The following is a 17,208-nucleotide window of genomic DNA, read 5'->3' on the forward strand; positions in this document are numbered from 1 at the left end:
CGTGAACTTTACTTCAGAAATTATATCTCTACTCTCCCTAAGCATCAGTTTCTCAAACTCTAGCGGAATAGTCTCATCTGTTTACAAACAGCATCTGGTATCACTCTTCTTAACAATTTCCTTGGCTGAAAGTGCCATCCAGTCACCAACTTGTTTCTCTGCTCCCTTTACAATTAATTTTTTCAGAAGAACTATCTCTAGTCATTGTCTCTACTTCCTCATGCCCCATAACTGTTCTGATTGTATTTCTGTACCACCCCTCCTTGAACCAAGGACACATGAGACTTTAACACTACTGCACGCAAAGATAGCTCTTCTACGTTACTTTTACTTGCTATTTCAGGAGGATTACCATGGTTAATTCCTTCAGCTACCCAAAATAAAACCCCTTTGTAGGTTTCTATCTCACGTCAATCTTCCGATTTTCCTTCTCGCTCCACTGCCACATCTTCACAGATAACTTTGCTGGCTCTTCATCCTCATCCTGGTCTCCAAATCTTGGAGCCATAGAATTAATCCTTTACATTGGTTCATTGGTGCACTGCTTCTCCATCTGCACCCCCCTCTTAGGTGATCTAAGAATAGTGCAACGATTCCAAAATCCTTAGCTCCAGCCCTGACCTCTCCCCTGAATTCCAGATTAGTATATTGAATTGACAACCTGATGTCTAGGGATTTTTGGACACATAAACAGATTAAGAATTTAGGTTTCTTTACTTAGTTATTGTACTCATACACCTATAAAATAATGACAACTTTTGTACTCGTAGCAGGGTCTGTATCTTAGCATCATATCTATATGTCATTGGGCTTAAAAATGCCCTTTTCCATGTTAAGGTTTAAATGGTATTTTGTGTTATACTTCCTTAATTTGTGTAATACTTCCAAGAAAATGGACACCATTTATATCTTTATTTACTCATAATTCATTCAAAAACTCTTCATTGATATACAAAATCTGCACTTATTTAATGGATATAATTTGATGAATTTGGGCATATGCATACTTCAATAAAGCTGTTAAAAATACTATTAATGTTCACCACCCAAATACTAATTACAACCCATCACCACACACATGTGCCGATTATCCCTTTCGCCCTCCTCCCTCCTCCCTTCCCCTCTGGTAACCACCAATCCAATCTCTGTCTCTATGTGTTTGTTTGTTATTCTCTACTACTTAATGGCGGAGATCATACGGTATTTGACCTTCTCCCTCTGACTTATTTCACTTTGCATAACACCCTCAATGTCCATCCATGTTGTCACAAATGTCTGGATTTCTGTAACATGTACTGGAGATATAACAGGTAAGAACACTGACAGTGATCTCACGTAACTTATATTTGAGTGAGGAAGAATTTATTCTTTACACCAAATGTGCCTACATATATGCATAGATGTGTGTGAGTGTGCGTGTTGGACATGGATATGAGTGGTGCTTTGAAGAAAAATAAATCAGGCAATAAAATAGGGAGTGGTGACCTCAGAGAAGAGCTCTCTGTGGAAATAGCATTTGGGCAAAGTCTGAGTAGGGACAATATCATATGAGTGTCTATGGAAGAGCGTTCCAGCTGTACTTACAGTACATACAACATCCTTGAGGCAGGATTCTTCTTGGTTTGTTAAAGGAATAGTAAGGAGACAAGTCTTGTGGACCAGAGTGAGCAAATGAAAGGAGGGAAAAACTGTATTCAGGAAGGTATTTGGAAAAAGTGGCAGATCAAACAGTTCATAAATAGGCTTTAGACTTGACTTTATCTATCACTTTGTAAGAGCTGTTTCTCCCCAACTCCAGACTGTAAGCTGCATGAAGGAATGGACAAGACTGATTTTGTTGTCTACTCTGCCAGTACCAAGGATACTGTCTGCTCCCTAAAACAAATTCACTAAATATTTGTTGAATGAATTAACTAGTGAATGCAATGAGAGCTGTATTCTAGTAGAAACGAGTAGGGATTATATTTTAAGTGGAATTCTGAAATTTGGAGGCAGGATCTGACCAATCCTGTACCATTTAATTCAAGGTTATGCTCGATGGAGTCTCAGGACCTTGAAATAGTTTCTGCACTTCTCTAAATGCCTAATTTACTCTCCAGGGTATAAGTGGTTCACTGGAGAGAATGTAGTGCAATTATCAGTGAAAAATAAATGCATGTTTTAATTTTGGATTAGCTCATTTCAAGCTTTAGACTTTTTCTCAAGAGAATGATCACAGCCTTAATAAGGCTGACTCTCTGCCTCAGATTCAGAAGCAGTGTTTTCTACTCTTTGTGGAATTAATTAACCATGCCTTAATTCTGTCATAGCTGAATCCTTTATGACACTTCCATTTTCATCAAAGCTATAAATTGCACATTGTAAGATAGAAAACTTGTATTTCTCCAAAACCAATAAATAAAACAAAATTAAACTAATAAACACCTCTACTTCCAGTGTATTTTTTAAGGACAAAAGGTAAGATGATTTAATTTATCTCAAAGTGTTCAGATATAGAAAGTTTCCCAGAGAAACTCAAAAAACATTCAAGTACTTAAGACTAAACATCTCAATTGGAATATGTCTGAAACACTGAATTTCATGTTACCAACTAAATGAACATGGATTTTTTTTTAGAAGACAGGGATTTAGGATCACTAATAACAGACAAGAATTTTATAGAATATTCAACATACTCATATACATACACACAGAAATGTATGTATATATGTATATCTATAGGTATATATACATATGCATGTGTGTGTGTGCAAAACAGGCAAATTTAAGTAATTTTAGAAAGAGTGCCAAAACACTTGGCATATTTAAGGCCCTCTAAAGGTCATTAGATAAAATAATTTTATGCTCTCATATGCACAAATTGAGAAAATGACCACAATTTTCAGCCTTCATCGTGTGTGTGTTTATGTTTGTATATATATATATACATATGTACACACGTACATTTCTGTACATACATACATATCCATAAATATATATATACATAAATACGTACACACATATATAAGATCATATGTATCACATAGAGTATAATTTCATTTATGTCAATTTATATGTTTATTACATATATAATGCAAGTATTTGTATATATATACGCATAAAGTAGAGCTCGATAAAATGGCTGCAAATTTTTAAAAGTGGTTATTTTGCAGGGTAGGATTTTAGCTGATTTTTGAGATAGAAAGATCAGTTGAAAGACTTTTGCAGTCATCTAGGTGAGAGATGTTGTTGACTCTGGGGCCTTGGTGGTAGGAATGAAGGTTGTAGGAGGTAGTTGGATTATTGATATAGATGTTTTGAAGGTAAAAGCCAACATAATTATTTAATCAACTGGTTACGGAGTGTGTGAAAAAGAGAATATATTAATTTCTCCAATATTTACTTATCTGTTCATTTAATTTAATCTAAGCAAATGGAAGCATAGATTTGACACTGACTTGAGACAGGGAATACTTGTTTGCAGTAAATCAAAAGAGGGCACGAGGAATTTAGTTTGGGGTTATGTTGAGTTGCTATTTAACATTCCTGTGGAGATATGAGTAACCAGTTTAATTATAAGTCTGGGGTTTGGAAGACAGGTGAGGGCTGGAGATCTTAATTCAAGAGTTATAGGTATATAGATGGTATTTAAAGCCATGTGACTGAATAAGATCACCAAAGTAGAGTGTAGGTAGAAAAGAGAAGAAGATCAAGGACTGAACTCTCATCTACTCCAACCTTAAATGTCAGAGAGAGAGGAGGAAAAAGCAAAGAAGTCTGAGGGGGAGCAACCCATATGGTAGGAGGAAAACTCAGAGTCTAGTGTCTTGGAAGATAAGAGAAGAAAGTCTTTCAAGGAATAGTAAGCAATCAACTCTGTCAAATGTTATTGATAGATCAAAAAGATAAGCACAGAGAATTGACCACTGGATTTGCCAAAATATAAAGACCCTGATGACTTTGGTGAGAGCAGTTTCCATGGAGTAATGGGGTGAAAACCTGATTAGAGATGGCTTAAGAGAAAACAGGAAAAACAGAATTGGATACAGCAAATATATTCAACTGTATCAGATTTTTAATTACCATGGCAAATGCAAGGAAATTGGATGATAAGTGGTGAAGGCAGTAGGATCAAGGGAGGAGAGGAGAAAAGTTGGGAGTTACGGTAGGATATGGACAAACAGGGGTTGATCATCAAAGACCTCACAAACACACACACACACACACACACACACATTCATTTTTAAATAAAATAGTTTACTGAGTTTATTTACAGAATCTTGTCATTTTTTTACTATAATAAGAAAGTAAAGATGTTTATTACACATGTCCTCAGGACATCTTAAGAGGTAATCTTACCTATAGCAGAGAATGAACTATTTGATTTTTCTGGTATTTTTTTTGTACAATTTATTTCCTTGGTTTCTTTCTTATCCTAGCAGATGAACTATCCATTCTGAGAGAAAAGTATGAGAAATCACACAACAGTGACTGAATTTATTCTCCTGGGATTCAGGGATCATCCAGAGCTACAGTGCCTTCTCTTTATGGTGTTCTTAGTTGTCTATACGATCACTGTGCTTGGAAATCTTGGCATGATCCTATTAATCTAGATTGACTCACGTCTCCACACCCCAATGTAGTTTTTGCTCAGTAACCTGTCCCTTGTTGACTTCTGTTATTCTTCTGTTGTTACCCCTACTATGCCGGTGAATTTCTGGGTGGAGAACCCAGTCATCTCATTTAATGAATGTGCCATGCAATTCTTCTTGTTTGGTTCCTTTGCTGGCATTGAGGGCTTCTTGTTGGCAGTGATAGCCTATGACCGTTACATGGCCATTTGCAAGCCTCTCCTTTACACAGTCACTATGTCCCCCCATCTTAATGTCCTCCTGGTGTTGGCCACATACCTTGCAGGCTTCATGAATGCTGCCATTCATACTGGCTTCACCTTCCAACTGTCTTTCTGCCACTCAAATGTCATCAACCACTTTTTCTGCGACATTCTACCCCTCCTGAAACTCTCTTGTTCTGACACGTGTCAATGAGATTGTCATGTTTGCTTTTGCCAGTTTTAATGAACTGAGCTGCCTCCTGACTCTTCTCATTTCTTATCTCTACATCCTCATTGCCATCTTGAGGGTCCATTCTGCTGAGGGGAGGCACAAAGCCTTTTCCACCTGCGCTTCCCACTTGATGACGGTCACCATCTTCTTTGGCACAATCCTGTTCATGTATCTGCGCCCCAGCTCCAGCTCCTCAATGGACCAAGACAAAGTGGTATCTGTGTTTTACACAGTGGTCATCCCCGTGTTAAATCCTCTCATCTATAGTCTGAGAAACAAGGAGGTCAAAGCTTCCTTAGGTAAAATTTTTAATATAACCTCTTATTACTTTTGTACTTAGAATCATCAAAGGACTTTGAGGGAACTTAGAAGTGACCAAACCCACCTCCACTGACCCTGGACCCATTTCAGTCTGTCATGAGCTTTCTTTTTTCATTTATTTTTTTGATAGTGGAGTTGGACCAAGTGTCCTAAGCATCCTGGGGAATATGATCACTCTGTGTAAATCCCACTTATTCCACAGAACTTCTATGCTTGAAAATACACAAATATCACATTTCAACTCCCTGTTCTGAGGTACAAAACCCAGTATAAAAGCAGCTGAAAGAGAAAATACTGAGTGGCAGGAGGAATGACTCCATTTTGTCCCCCATTCGATGACTCGCTTATTGGTTGGTTGTGCATGTAACTGACAGAAGACAGGTGATAGGGAGTAGACTGAACTAGAATATGGCCAGAGGACTGAAACATGGCTTAGAGACTGCCTCTTGTCCCCAGTGAACTAGAGAGAAACATCAGAACTAAATCCTGGTTAGAAGTGCTGAAGTCAAGTGTCTCTAACCTGGACGAGTGATCTAGACCACTGAGGGTGTAATGGGAACAAACCACAGGGTAAATGTAAGGGGGAATCACAGAGAAAAAACACCAAGGATCATGGAATGGAAGTTTCTGGGGCTTAGAAAAGAGGAATTCTTCATAATCCCTGAAAATACAGTGTCATGTGGCTTGATCTTTGAATGGGTAAGCAGTTTACACTTAAAGAGCTAGGGCAAGATGGATATCTTTTCCCTGATGCCTTAGCAGTTAACCTTACCTCGCTATTTTACTGCTGGTTGCAATTTGATTGTAACAACAATCAAGTTTTCCCCTGGTTTGACCAATATTTTCATAACTGGGATATCTCCCCAGTAGGACTGGATTTTCTTTACAGATAGTCACCACTGACATGTGAACATGAATGTTTTAAACTGGTCAGAATTCAGTAAAATATACTAAGTGTGATCCTAGTATATCCCTTTCTCATCGAAAGACTGATTGTCGTCCTAATCGAAAAGTAGCCATTTAAAAGAGACTAAGGAATAATTTTGCTTTCAGCTACAGCCTATGGTTTTTGATAAGAAATTAAACCCAGATCTTATAATTTAATCCTCTCTTACTCTGCTTTTCAGGCATTGTGTATTAAAAACACATAATTTTTTTGCTAATCCAATGGTTTTCGTCCATCTTGTAGTTATTTTTATGGAGAGCTCTTCACATTTTAAGACACAGCACAAATATAATGTCCTTTTTGATTGTCCCTAACCCTTCTTCATCCTTCCCAAACAGTTACACATGCCCATTCCTGTGATTCTAAAGATATTGCAACACTAATCAAGCTCTTAGTCACAGAAACAAATCACAGAAATGCTGTGTAATGTTTCCTAACATAGACTGAGCACTCCTTGAGAAAATAAACCTCTTTATATCTACCTTTTCTCTCCATGTCTTTATAATCATCAATAAAAGTTTTCAAATTAAAAAAGAATCATTCCACAAAAATGTACAACCCAAGATTTCACAATGTTAAAAACTATTAAAACATCAATAAAATAAATAAATTAATTAAAAAACAAAAAAGAATCATTCCAATGGAAGGCACAGGGTGTGGGAAGACAAAATGTTGCTTCTGGCATCTGGAACTGAAAGTATTCAATAACCACAATTTCAAAAAGTTAATATTAGAAAAGAAAAGTTATCTTATATCTGGCTGGATGATCTGTTGGATAGTGTTCTATTCTTTTTAAAACAAGCTGTCCTATCTTCTTTGAAACAAAACATTTTAATAAGCAGATGATATTTCAGTGTCCTATATCTTTCATTTTACATAAAGTAAATGTGATTTCAACATATAGTAATAGAGTCTTCAGGACCTTTTCAGTGAATGACACAAAGTTAATTCAAACTAACATAGACCTGGAATTCTCTGTGCCACCAGGTCTCTCTCTCTGTCTCTCATTTCCTCTCTCATTATGGATTCATTTATTCTCTTTCACAGACTTTTCACATGATGGTCTCAAGTTTGCATACTTTTAGGATTATTGCATTACAGGCAAGGCTCTGTCTCTTTAGAAAGGACAGCTATTACCTGAAATGGCTCAAAACTTCACTGTGTAGAGGTGTATGTATTTGCCTTTGTGTGTGTATGTTGGTGGTAAGAGTGGGGTCACGAATTATCAGAAGAAATCTTACTCTACAATAGCTACTGCAGTCCACTGTACATTTACTCAGTAACATTAAATTCCTTGCTTATCCACTGCTCATTTTATTTGCAAACTCCTAGTTTAGGCAGTGATGCTATATGCTATTTATACCACAATAAGAATATTAAAACTAGTGTTAACGTTATTGGTAGATGGGTTAGATATTTTTCCATGTGATGCAATTTGTAGATTCCTTTTTTCAAACATATTTGCACCACTGCCTATCATAGTGCTTAGACTTCTGCTGATAGAAAAATGCAAGTATGTGCAGTGTTTTTAGCACATGGGATTGCAATGCTGATCAATATTATATTGAAAGTGATTGACGTGAGATTGCTTTTCACATACTGAAATGGTCAGGGGCCCTCCAACTAGCAGTATTCAAGTCAGTACATTTTGGCTTATTAAGTCTGCTGACTGCCTACTTATTCTCGTATATTTAAAAACAAAACCCAGGAGTCAGAAGCTTCTTAGTATGTTTGTAATTGTTACACATAAACCTTTGGACTAAACTAGCCACTAGACCCTCTTTATGGAACAGAGGATCAGGAAAAAATCAAGCCATAAGACATTACAGAAGACATGACTTTTAGGCTAAAACTTGGAAAATACAGCTGTTGGTCCTTTGGTTTTTCTATAGTGCCTAGATTTGAGTTTCATGTGTTTTCTTCTTTCTGCTTATGTCAGACTGCCTAACCAACATAGAAATATCATCTTTACTTATTATACTGATGTTTCAGTGTGCCTAATTCTCAAAGACTATGCAGTGTGTGTGATGGATAGATTTAGAAATTCATTGGTCCCATCAGCCTGGGTGAACACTCTTTGGGGCCCTGTCTCCACAGAGAAGGCCCGTGAGTAGTTGCCTTGACAACCCTTGTTCACTGTTTAAAACTCTCCATCTGACTACCTCTCTTCCCTCTCCCCCTTCTCTTTCTCCTCTTCCTCCTCCTTCTCCCCTTCTTCTTCTTCTTTCCACCTCCCCCCACCGCACCCCAGGCTTCAGTGACAGTGGGAAGAAAGAAAAGAGAAGAGATAAAAGATAAACCATATAGCTTTCTGGATTCCATTCTTGATGTAATTGTTTAAAAAAATGTTCTAGTGAAGAACGGGTTTGAGGAAAACTTTAGCTTTCAATGTTTAAGCCTTCGGTTTGCATTAATCTCTAGTAGGAAAGAGCCCTTATAACATTGTGCTGTGTTGTTTTTTTAAATCAGTACCTCAGTATTAAACAACCAGTGAGTAATGTGATCTGCTTGACTCTGAGGAAAGCAAAATTTATCTTTAAATCATAATTTATGGAGGCAAATTTACTCACAATAAAATGTACAAATTTTAAGTGTACAGTTTAATGCAGTTTGACAAATGTGCAAAACCACGTGATCACAATTCCAGTTTTCAAGGCTACTATGCAGCTGGGGAGAGGGCGTGGGAATAGGACAAGTAAAAACTGCCAAGAAGCTCACTCTTTTTAGCAAGATTCTGTCATTTTTCCAGACTAAACACTTCTAAGATTCTGCCAGCCCTTGATTGATTTCCAGCATTCTGAAAAAGTTGTTTTAGATAACTTTTGCTTGTGTTCTCCTTGCTTTCATAGAGGAGCGGGTTTTGAGAGGTCACCATGAAGCCCAGTGCCTGAGGATTACTGTAGATAGTAAACCAATTTGCTGTTTTCCTGTTTAACTTGAGGGGTGACTCAGGGGTCTTGAGGATTTGTGAGCTGGTTTTGCAGAAGAAATAGAATGCCTTTGGGAACGTTGAGATCACTAGATAGCTGGATGGGCACCCTCAGCAGCCATTGAAGCCCAGAAGTCAGACTGCCCAGGGGCTTAGAGGGAGTGACCCCCTTGTTTCTCTGAAGCTTCTCCTGCTGAGCCCCTTAGCTCTATAAAAACCTCCTACTTTCTGTTCTTGGAGAGGCGGATTTGAGTGAACACAGGCTCCTGCCTTCTTATTTTGGCCAATGTGAATAGATCTTTTTCCTTCTCCAAGTACCAATGTCTCTGTGTTTGTCTTGCTGTGCATCGGGCACAGGAGTTTGAGATTAAGAGGTTTGGTATCAATCACTCTACCATTCAGAAAGTTGGGTCCCATCTCCATATAATGTTTTTGAGATTCATTTAAGGTGTGTGAGTAGGTTGTTCATTTTTATTTCTACATAGTAGTCCATTATATGCATGTATCAAAGTTTGTTTATCTATGAATCTGCTAATATACATTTGAGTTTCTTTGTGGATATATGTCCTCTTTTCTCTAGGTTAAATACTTGAAAGTGGATTTATTGGGTCATAAATTTTTAAGAAATTGTAACTTTTTAAGAAAAAGAATGCCAGTTTTCAAAGTAGTTGAATTATTTTACATTCCATCAAGTAGTGTATTATGAGGGTTCCAGTTGCCTCATACTATCACTGTCAATCATTTTAATTCTTACCATTGATGAGATTGTGAAGTAGTATCCCATTTTAGTTAAAATATGCATTTCCTTGACAATTATAGGTACTGAAGTTCTTTTCGTGTGATTATTGGATATTCTTATATCCTCTTTTGTGAAGTGTCTGTTCACATCTTTGATTTTTTAAAATTTAATTGGCCGGCTAAATCAGTGAATTGTGGAGGATCTTTATGTATTCTGAATACAAGTTCTTGTTAGAATTACTTAATGGGAATGTTTTTCCTAGTCTGTGGCTTGCCTTTTCATTATCTTAACATTATTTTTGAAGAGTGCACATTTTGAAACTTGATGACTCAAAAAATATGTATTTATTGTTTCATAATTAATGCCTTTTTGTCCTTCCTAAGAAATCTTTGGTTACCTCAAGATCACGAAGACAGTCTTCTATTTTCTTTTCCCTAGAGGACTTGTAGATTTAGTATTTACATTTAGTTCCATGATCCACATCAAATTAATATTGGAGTATTGGAGTATGATGCGATGTAGGAATTAACGTTAAATTTTGCTATACAGATATTCAATTGTTCCATTGACATTCCCCATTGAAATACCTTTGTACCTTTGTTCAAAAATCCACTGACTATACCTGTGTGGATATATTTCTGGATTCTCTATTTTGTGCCATTAATCTATTTGTTACCCTTAGATCCACACATTGTTTTGAGTACTATAAATTCTTATTAACTCTTGAAATTAGGTAGTGTAGATCATTCAATAATTTTTCTTTTCTCTCAAAATGATGTTGGCTAATCTAAGTCTTTTTTATATGTGTATATATTCTATAATCAGTTTATTGATTTTTGAAAAAATAAGCTTGCTGAAATGTTGACAGGACTGGCATTAAAACTATTGATCAATTTAGGAAGAATTGACAACTTAGTATTGAATTGATAACTAAATAAAAAGCAATGGGATATATTAGAGTATACGAGGCAACCATTTGGTTTAAAACTAATTAGGCCTGTCCTTGTTTTTCTAAAAAGGACTGATGTGGCCTGTTGGGCATGTATTATACATCTGATTTAAACATTTACAATGTCCCAAAGGAAAGAATGATGCCCTTAAAGACAAGGATGTAATTTCCCCCCATATTGGTTTTTCTTTAAAGATAAGCACCTCCTCCCAGAAACTAAGAACTAATTATGGATCTGCTGAGTTCACCTTATGACCACTGACCTGCTGTGCCAGCAAAGAAATCTCATAACTACTGTGAAAGAGATATTCCTGTCATATGTGAAGCATGCTCTTTGTTCCAAGACAGTATATAACCACTCTGTACACCTCACTTCTTTGGAGTTCTACCTTCCTTCATGAAGGTACTCTCCCGGGCTACATGGTCCTTAGGTCTGGCTCATAATGAAGTCATCTCAATTTTTACTTATAGATTAATTATGGATTATTTGCATCAACAGAACATTCCAATCTACAAATGAGATATATCTCTCCATTATTTAGGTCTTCTTTAATTTCTCTCTGCAGTGTTTTGTGATTTTCAGTATGTATCTCTTGCACAGTTTTTATTACATTCATTTCTAAGTAGTTTATGCTTTTGATGTTATTATAAGTGGTATTTTAAATATTTTATTTGCCAGTTGTGGTTGTTTTTTACATAATAATATAAATGATTTATGTGTATTGATCTTTTAATCATGTCACCTTCTGAAATACATTCTTACCTTTTCTTTTGCATCTATATTTTAGTTTATTTTCAGGTGTACAACTTAACGATTCAATATCAGTATCTATTGAGAAATGATCACCACAATAAGTCTAGTTAACATTTCTTTTCGTATTTTAAGAGGAGATTCTATGTAAACTATCATGTGATCTGTAAATAACACAATTTTATTTTTTTGCCAATCTGTATAATTTTATTACATAGATTAGAATTTCCAGTACAATGTTGAATCTACTATAACTTTAAAAAGATAGCCAATTGAATAATCACAAAAATACGAGTAAAAGGGACTGGCCGAGTGGGGCAGCAGTTAAGTGCGCATGCTCCGCTTCGGCAGCCCAGGGTTCGCAGGTTTGGATCCCAGGTGCACACCAACACACTGCTTGTCAAGCCATGCTGTGGCGGCGATCCATATAAAGTAGAGGAAGATGGGCAGGGATGTTAGCCCAGGGCCAATCTTCCTCAGCCAAAGAGGAGGATTGGCGTCGGATGTTAGCTCAGGTCTGATCTTCCTCACACACACAAAAGTGCAAGTAAGAAACTTACAGTGTCAGAAGGATGTTTCCAACTATCTGACTATTGTGACATTTGTGTAGCTAAGTCACTAGGTGTCCTTTTAGCAGACACATGTCAACTGGTAATTGCAATTGAAGCACAATGATATTAACTAAGGAATTCATGTCATCAAGTATAATTTACATAGTCTTCTGAAGGCTTTCTAGGAAAGTGAAACAAGAATGTGTCAAAGTCTTCTTTGAGTTAGTATTATACACTTAGGTAAAGTCTGGATCCTCTAATCTTATTCATTACTGTACAAATAAATGAACATCAACTTCTTATGTACGGACTTCTGATCAAGTGATCCCATATTGAAAAGGATGGGTACTTGCCCTTCCAAGTCTAAAAATGCTAATTCACTACGTTTTGCCTGCCCATTCAGTTACTACAGAGCTAGTCCTGTTTCTTGTTGAAGAACAGTTTTTGTAAATCTTATGATTATACCAATGTTATTATATATTAAAGGATATTAGAAAATACTTAAATGCATACATGCAGAATCACTTTAGGACAAATTTTCTTCAAACTAAAAACCGACATTCTGTTTAAAGAAAGGTCAAATCTTCCACTATTTTTATGTAAAACAAGAAATCTCCATATTAAGGCCTCAGGAAATGAGGGCTCTGCAATCCTAAGATTAGCTCTACAATCTTACAAGAAACTTTTATTTCAAGGGAATATTTAGCAGTAGATTTTATTCTTTAAATTTTATTATTTTATTTGTGCAGGAAATCAGGAGCAAATTGAGATAAAAATTGAAATAAAGAAATCTTTCCACTTCAATTTGAAAAAAAATATTGTAATGCTCAAATCTTCTCAAATGTGGTGAGTTGATAATTGTCTACATTTTGACATTGATATACAGCTTTATCTCATGACTGATTTCTTACAGTGTAACACATCATTTGGAGAACTAATAAAATCAGAGATGCTTCTCTTGGTCAGACTACACTTTGATTTCTTTGATTGTATTGACTTGGAACTATGAGTGCACTGGACAGACTAGTGAAAATATCTCTATATTTCTTTATTCTCTAACAAATGCAGCACCAAACAATGTTCAAATATTCTTTATTCTAATTTCAACCCTCCTCCTAAACTACCAATTTTAAGAATCATCAATTTCATGAATGATCCTGGCTCTCAGACTCATTTTTGCTTCCTAACATGTTGATGAAATTAACTCAATGGGGCAGATTGTTCCAGTATAAATCCATAATGTCCACACTCCAAAGTGTCCTCACCCCTGACCAGCGCTTCTACTTCCTTCCATTGATTATGTCACCCTTTTGCCCTCCACACTCCTTCTGCTCCTCAAATTTTCATTGACTTCATCATCCTTCTCCTCACTCTCATTAGATGACCTAACCTCAGTGTTTATAGAGAAACATTGAAGACTTCTGTTGAGAATCCTCTCATCTTTACTATACCAAAAATACAAAACTTATCTACCCATGTTTCCCTCCTTCCATATTATTAAAGATGATGACTAATTTCTCTATCTGTGCTAAAGATCTCACGCACTTGGTACCAAGCAGCGTACACAGATGTAAGGTAGAAATTTTGGCCTCAAAGGAGAATCTAGGATCTCAAAGCACCAAAATAAAGTTATACTCTTGAGGAAAAAAGACTCTTTTAATTGGATGTTTTAGAATTGTTTTTAAAATAGCCTAGGGAATGTAACCAAGAAATACATTATAAGTCTTCTCCCATCATTTTTACAACATATGGAAGTCAACTTTTACAGGTAGGTCATTTTATACATTTGTTCACTAAAAATATGCTTGTTCTTTTCTGTGAAGATTAATATCCCACCAATGTTGAAAAATTATTTTTATCAATTTTACTTGATTTTTCTATTCATATGTTAATATTTCATGACATCTCTAAAAATTAATTATTATATGCAATCTCTTCTGATGTCTACGTGAAAACTAGATAAAAGTATCCTTAGGGTGCAATTCTGAGGTACAATTTTTCCAGCTGTATCTTATTTTCACAAAGAATTGAGAGATAGTGGCTCCAGGTGGGAGCTAGGGACATATTTAAACATGATCTGTATTTCTCTAGACAAATATTTTCATATGTGTTAGTTGCACATAAAATGGGGACAGAAAAACCTCACATTCTTCTCCAGATACTTGTATTCCTTATTTACTGCACAAATTCTAGCTTCTCAGAAAGGTCTTTCTTTGAATGGCCATCTAAAAGCATCCCAGCCCCCATTTTTCCTCATAGTGTTTGCTTCTAACTGACATGTTATCCATCTTTATCTGTGTGTTTAACATCGGTACCTTTTCCTACAACATATGCTCCACGAGGATGGGGAATTCACTCACTGCTATAAACCCAGAAGCTGCAACAGTAAAAAAAATCAATCTTTGTAGTGTAGGTTAATAAAGGAGTGGGTGAATTTACAAAGCAGAGAGAGCAATTCTTCATTCTGTACCTTCTAAGCCATATGTCAAGAGATAAATTGACTAATTCAATGCCTTCTGAAGGAAATTAAGCCAAGCAATTATGAATTTCAAGTGAAAATGCTGTACTGAATATTTATTTTTGATTTTGCATCTGGAAAATAGGATATCTGATCTGGAGGGATGCTAGAAATCCAACTTGGTTCAGTTTTCCATTTGAATGATGCCAAGGACCTGTTGTTTTTTGTATCTGATTTTAATTCTTGTGCTTTTTTTCCCACAAAATTTGAAAAAAAAATACCAAATATGGAGTTTTCCATTATGACAGGTTTCAATGTGTGATGTATTTGTTGAAAAAAGAGTAACTTCCCAATAGATGAATAGATCAAAGACTAAATGTTGAAATGCATTTACTGGAAAAAATGGAATAAATGCAGAATCTGGATCAGAGAGAATTCTTCACTTTCAGTTTTCAAGAGATAAGAAAATGTCTTCTCAAAACCACACTGTAGTGAGGGAATTCATTCTCTTGGGACTCACAGACAATCCAGTGTTGGAGAAGATCCTGTTTGGAGTGTTTCTGGTGATCTACCTAATCACACTGGCAGGGAATCTGTGCATGATCCTTCTGATCAGGACCAATCCTCACCTCCAAACGCCCATGTATTTCTTCCTTAGCCACCTCTCCTTTGTAGACATTTGTTATTCCTCCAACATTACTCCAAATATGCTGCACAACTTCCTCTCAGACCAGAAGACCATCTCCTATGCTGGATGCTTCACGCAGTGTCTTCTCTTCATTGCCCTGGTGATCACTGGGTTTTATATCCTTGCTTCCATGGCATTGGATCGTTATGTAGCCATTCATAACCTTTACATTACAGCACCAGAATGTCCAGGAACATTTGTATCTCTCTAGTCGTGGTCCCTTATACTTTTGGCTTCCTCAATGGACTCTCTCAGGCACTACTGACTTTTCACTTATCTTTCTGTGGCTCCCTTGAAATCAATCATTTCTACTGTGCTGACCCTCCTCTTATAATGTTAGCCTGCTCTGATACCTATGTCAAGAAGACGGCAATGTTTGTAGTTGCTGGTTTTACTCTCTTAAGCTCCCTCTTCATCATTCTCCTGTCCTACCTTTTCATTATTGCCGCCATTTTGAAGATCCGTTCTGCTGAAGGCAGGCACAAAGCCTTTTCTACTTGTGGTTCCCACCTGACAACAGTCTCCATATTTTATGGAACCCTCTTGTGCATGCACTTAAGGCCCCCATCTGAGAAGTCTATAGAGGAGTCCAAAATAATTGCAGTCTTCTATACTTTTTTGAGCCCAATGCTGAACCCATTGATCTACAGTCTAAGGAACAAGGATGTGATCCATGCCATGCAGCAAACGATTAAGGGAAATTGTTCATGAAATTGCAGTTTAGCCATCTGTTCATTTGAAATGACTAAGTGTCTGTGATAAGATAGTGATTAGCACCTAGAAATGAGTAAGAGAGAGGTCCTAAATGTAATAGATTCCCTCGTTCCAATTTCTTTTTGAGTATCAGCATCATTTAGTCTGTGGAACATTTTCTTAGTTCATACGAAACTTCCCTTTTTGTTAAGCAAAGAGTTGTTAGCAACCATTCCTAGCAACCAGAATATGCTCATATCCAGATTTATAATCCTATTTGAAAAATATATTTTAGAATCAGTTTAAAAGTACTCCATATTTTGTCTAAATAATTGTATGCTTCCTTTTATTTTTTAGTCCTAAGAACCACTGTGGCTTTCAGGAGCCAAACTTAAACTTAGTCTTGGCAATTCTCTTAATCTAATGGTTGATCTCTTTGTAGTCTTTTTTCAAATATTCTATTTATTTATTTCTATTTGTGATTTAATGTTTTCGCTGTGTACGTTTTGGGGTGAAAGTCACCTCAGAATTTCTTTAGAGACAGGATAGAACATAAATCAACATGCATAAAAATAATCATAAGTGACACTCAATTATACTTTGGTTCTCATTTTTATATCACTATTTATTTTAATCCTTGCAACTGAACTAGTGAGAAAACTATGACCTCCATTTATAACATTTGGAGTCTTAGGCACAGAGAAGTTAAATGACTTACCCAAAGTCTCTCAGCCACTAAGTAGCACAAAGGCAAATCCCTCGATTCCATATTCTTTCTCTTTCCAACTCACACTGCAGTGGTTAAACTCCTCAGCACTGCAAATGCAGGACAGAATGCAGGGGATAATAAACCAATGAGGTTAGTGCTGTACACGAAACCATGGTGATTGTGATGAGAGTGATACAGCTGATAATAGCTAATGTGGATGTCTTCTGACATTTCAGGTAAAGATGGTAATTTGTGTGCAATATAATTTGAATTACCCCACTGTTCCATGTAAAGCAGGCAATTTTTATACGTGGTAGACTTATTTAGATAGTATTTTATAGATATATTTTCCAGATTATGAAAGCACACAGGTTCATTTTAAATAACTAGAAAATGCAGACAGAAATGAAGAAGCTACATTTATCAGTG

General features: G+C 36.3%; 1 protein-coding gene and 1 pseudogene across 1 annotated transcript; both read left to right on the forward strand.

Annotated features, from left to right (window-relative positions):
• The first annotated feature begins 4,448 nt into the window (after positions 1 to 4,448).
• Positions 4,449 to 5,385, forward strand: LOC106800020 (olfactory receptor 5AP2-like; annotated as a pseudogene).
• Positions 5,386 to 14,725: 9,340 nt separating this feature from the next.
• Positions 14,726 to 16,491, forward strand: LOC147911189 (olfactory receptor 5M10-like). Its single transcript, XM_087428445.1, is given in 2 exon segments — positions 14,726 to 15,535; positions 15,538 to 16,491. Coding segments are annotated over 2 exon segments (930 nt in total). The 5' UTR covers positions 14,726 to 15,156; the 3' UTR covers positions 16,089 to 16,491.
• Positions 16,492 to 17,208: the final 717 nt, after the last annotated feature.

Source organism: Ceratotherium simum, unplaced genomic scaffold (genome assembly GCF_057802395.1).
Source record: "Ceratotherium simum simum isolate JZ-2026a unplaced genomic scaffold, ASM5780239v1 HiC_scaffold_48, whole genome shotgun sequence".
Lineage (NCBI taxonomy): Eukaryota > Metazoa > Chordata > Mammalia > Perissodactyla > Rhinocerotidae > Ceratotherium > Ceratotherium simum.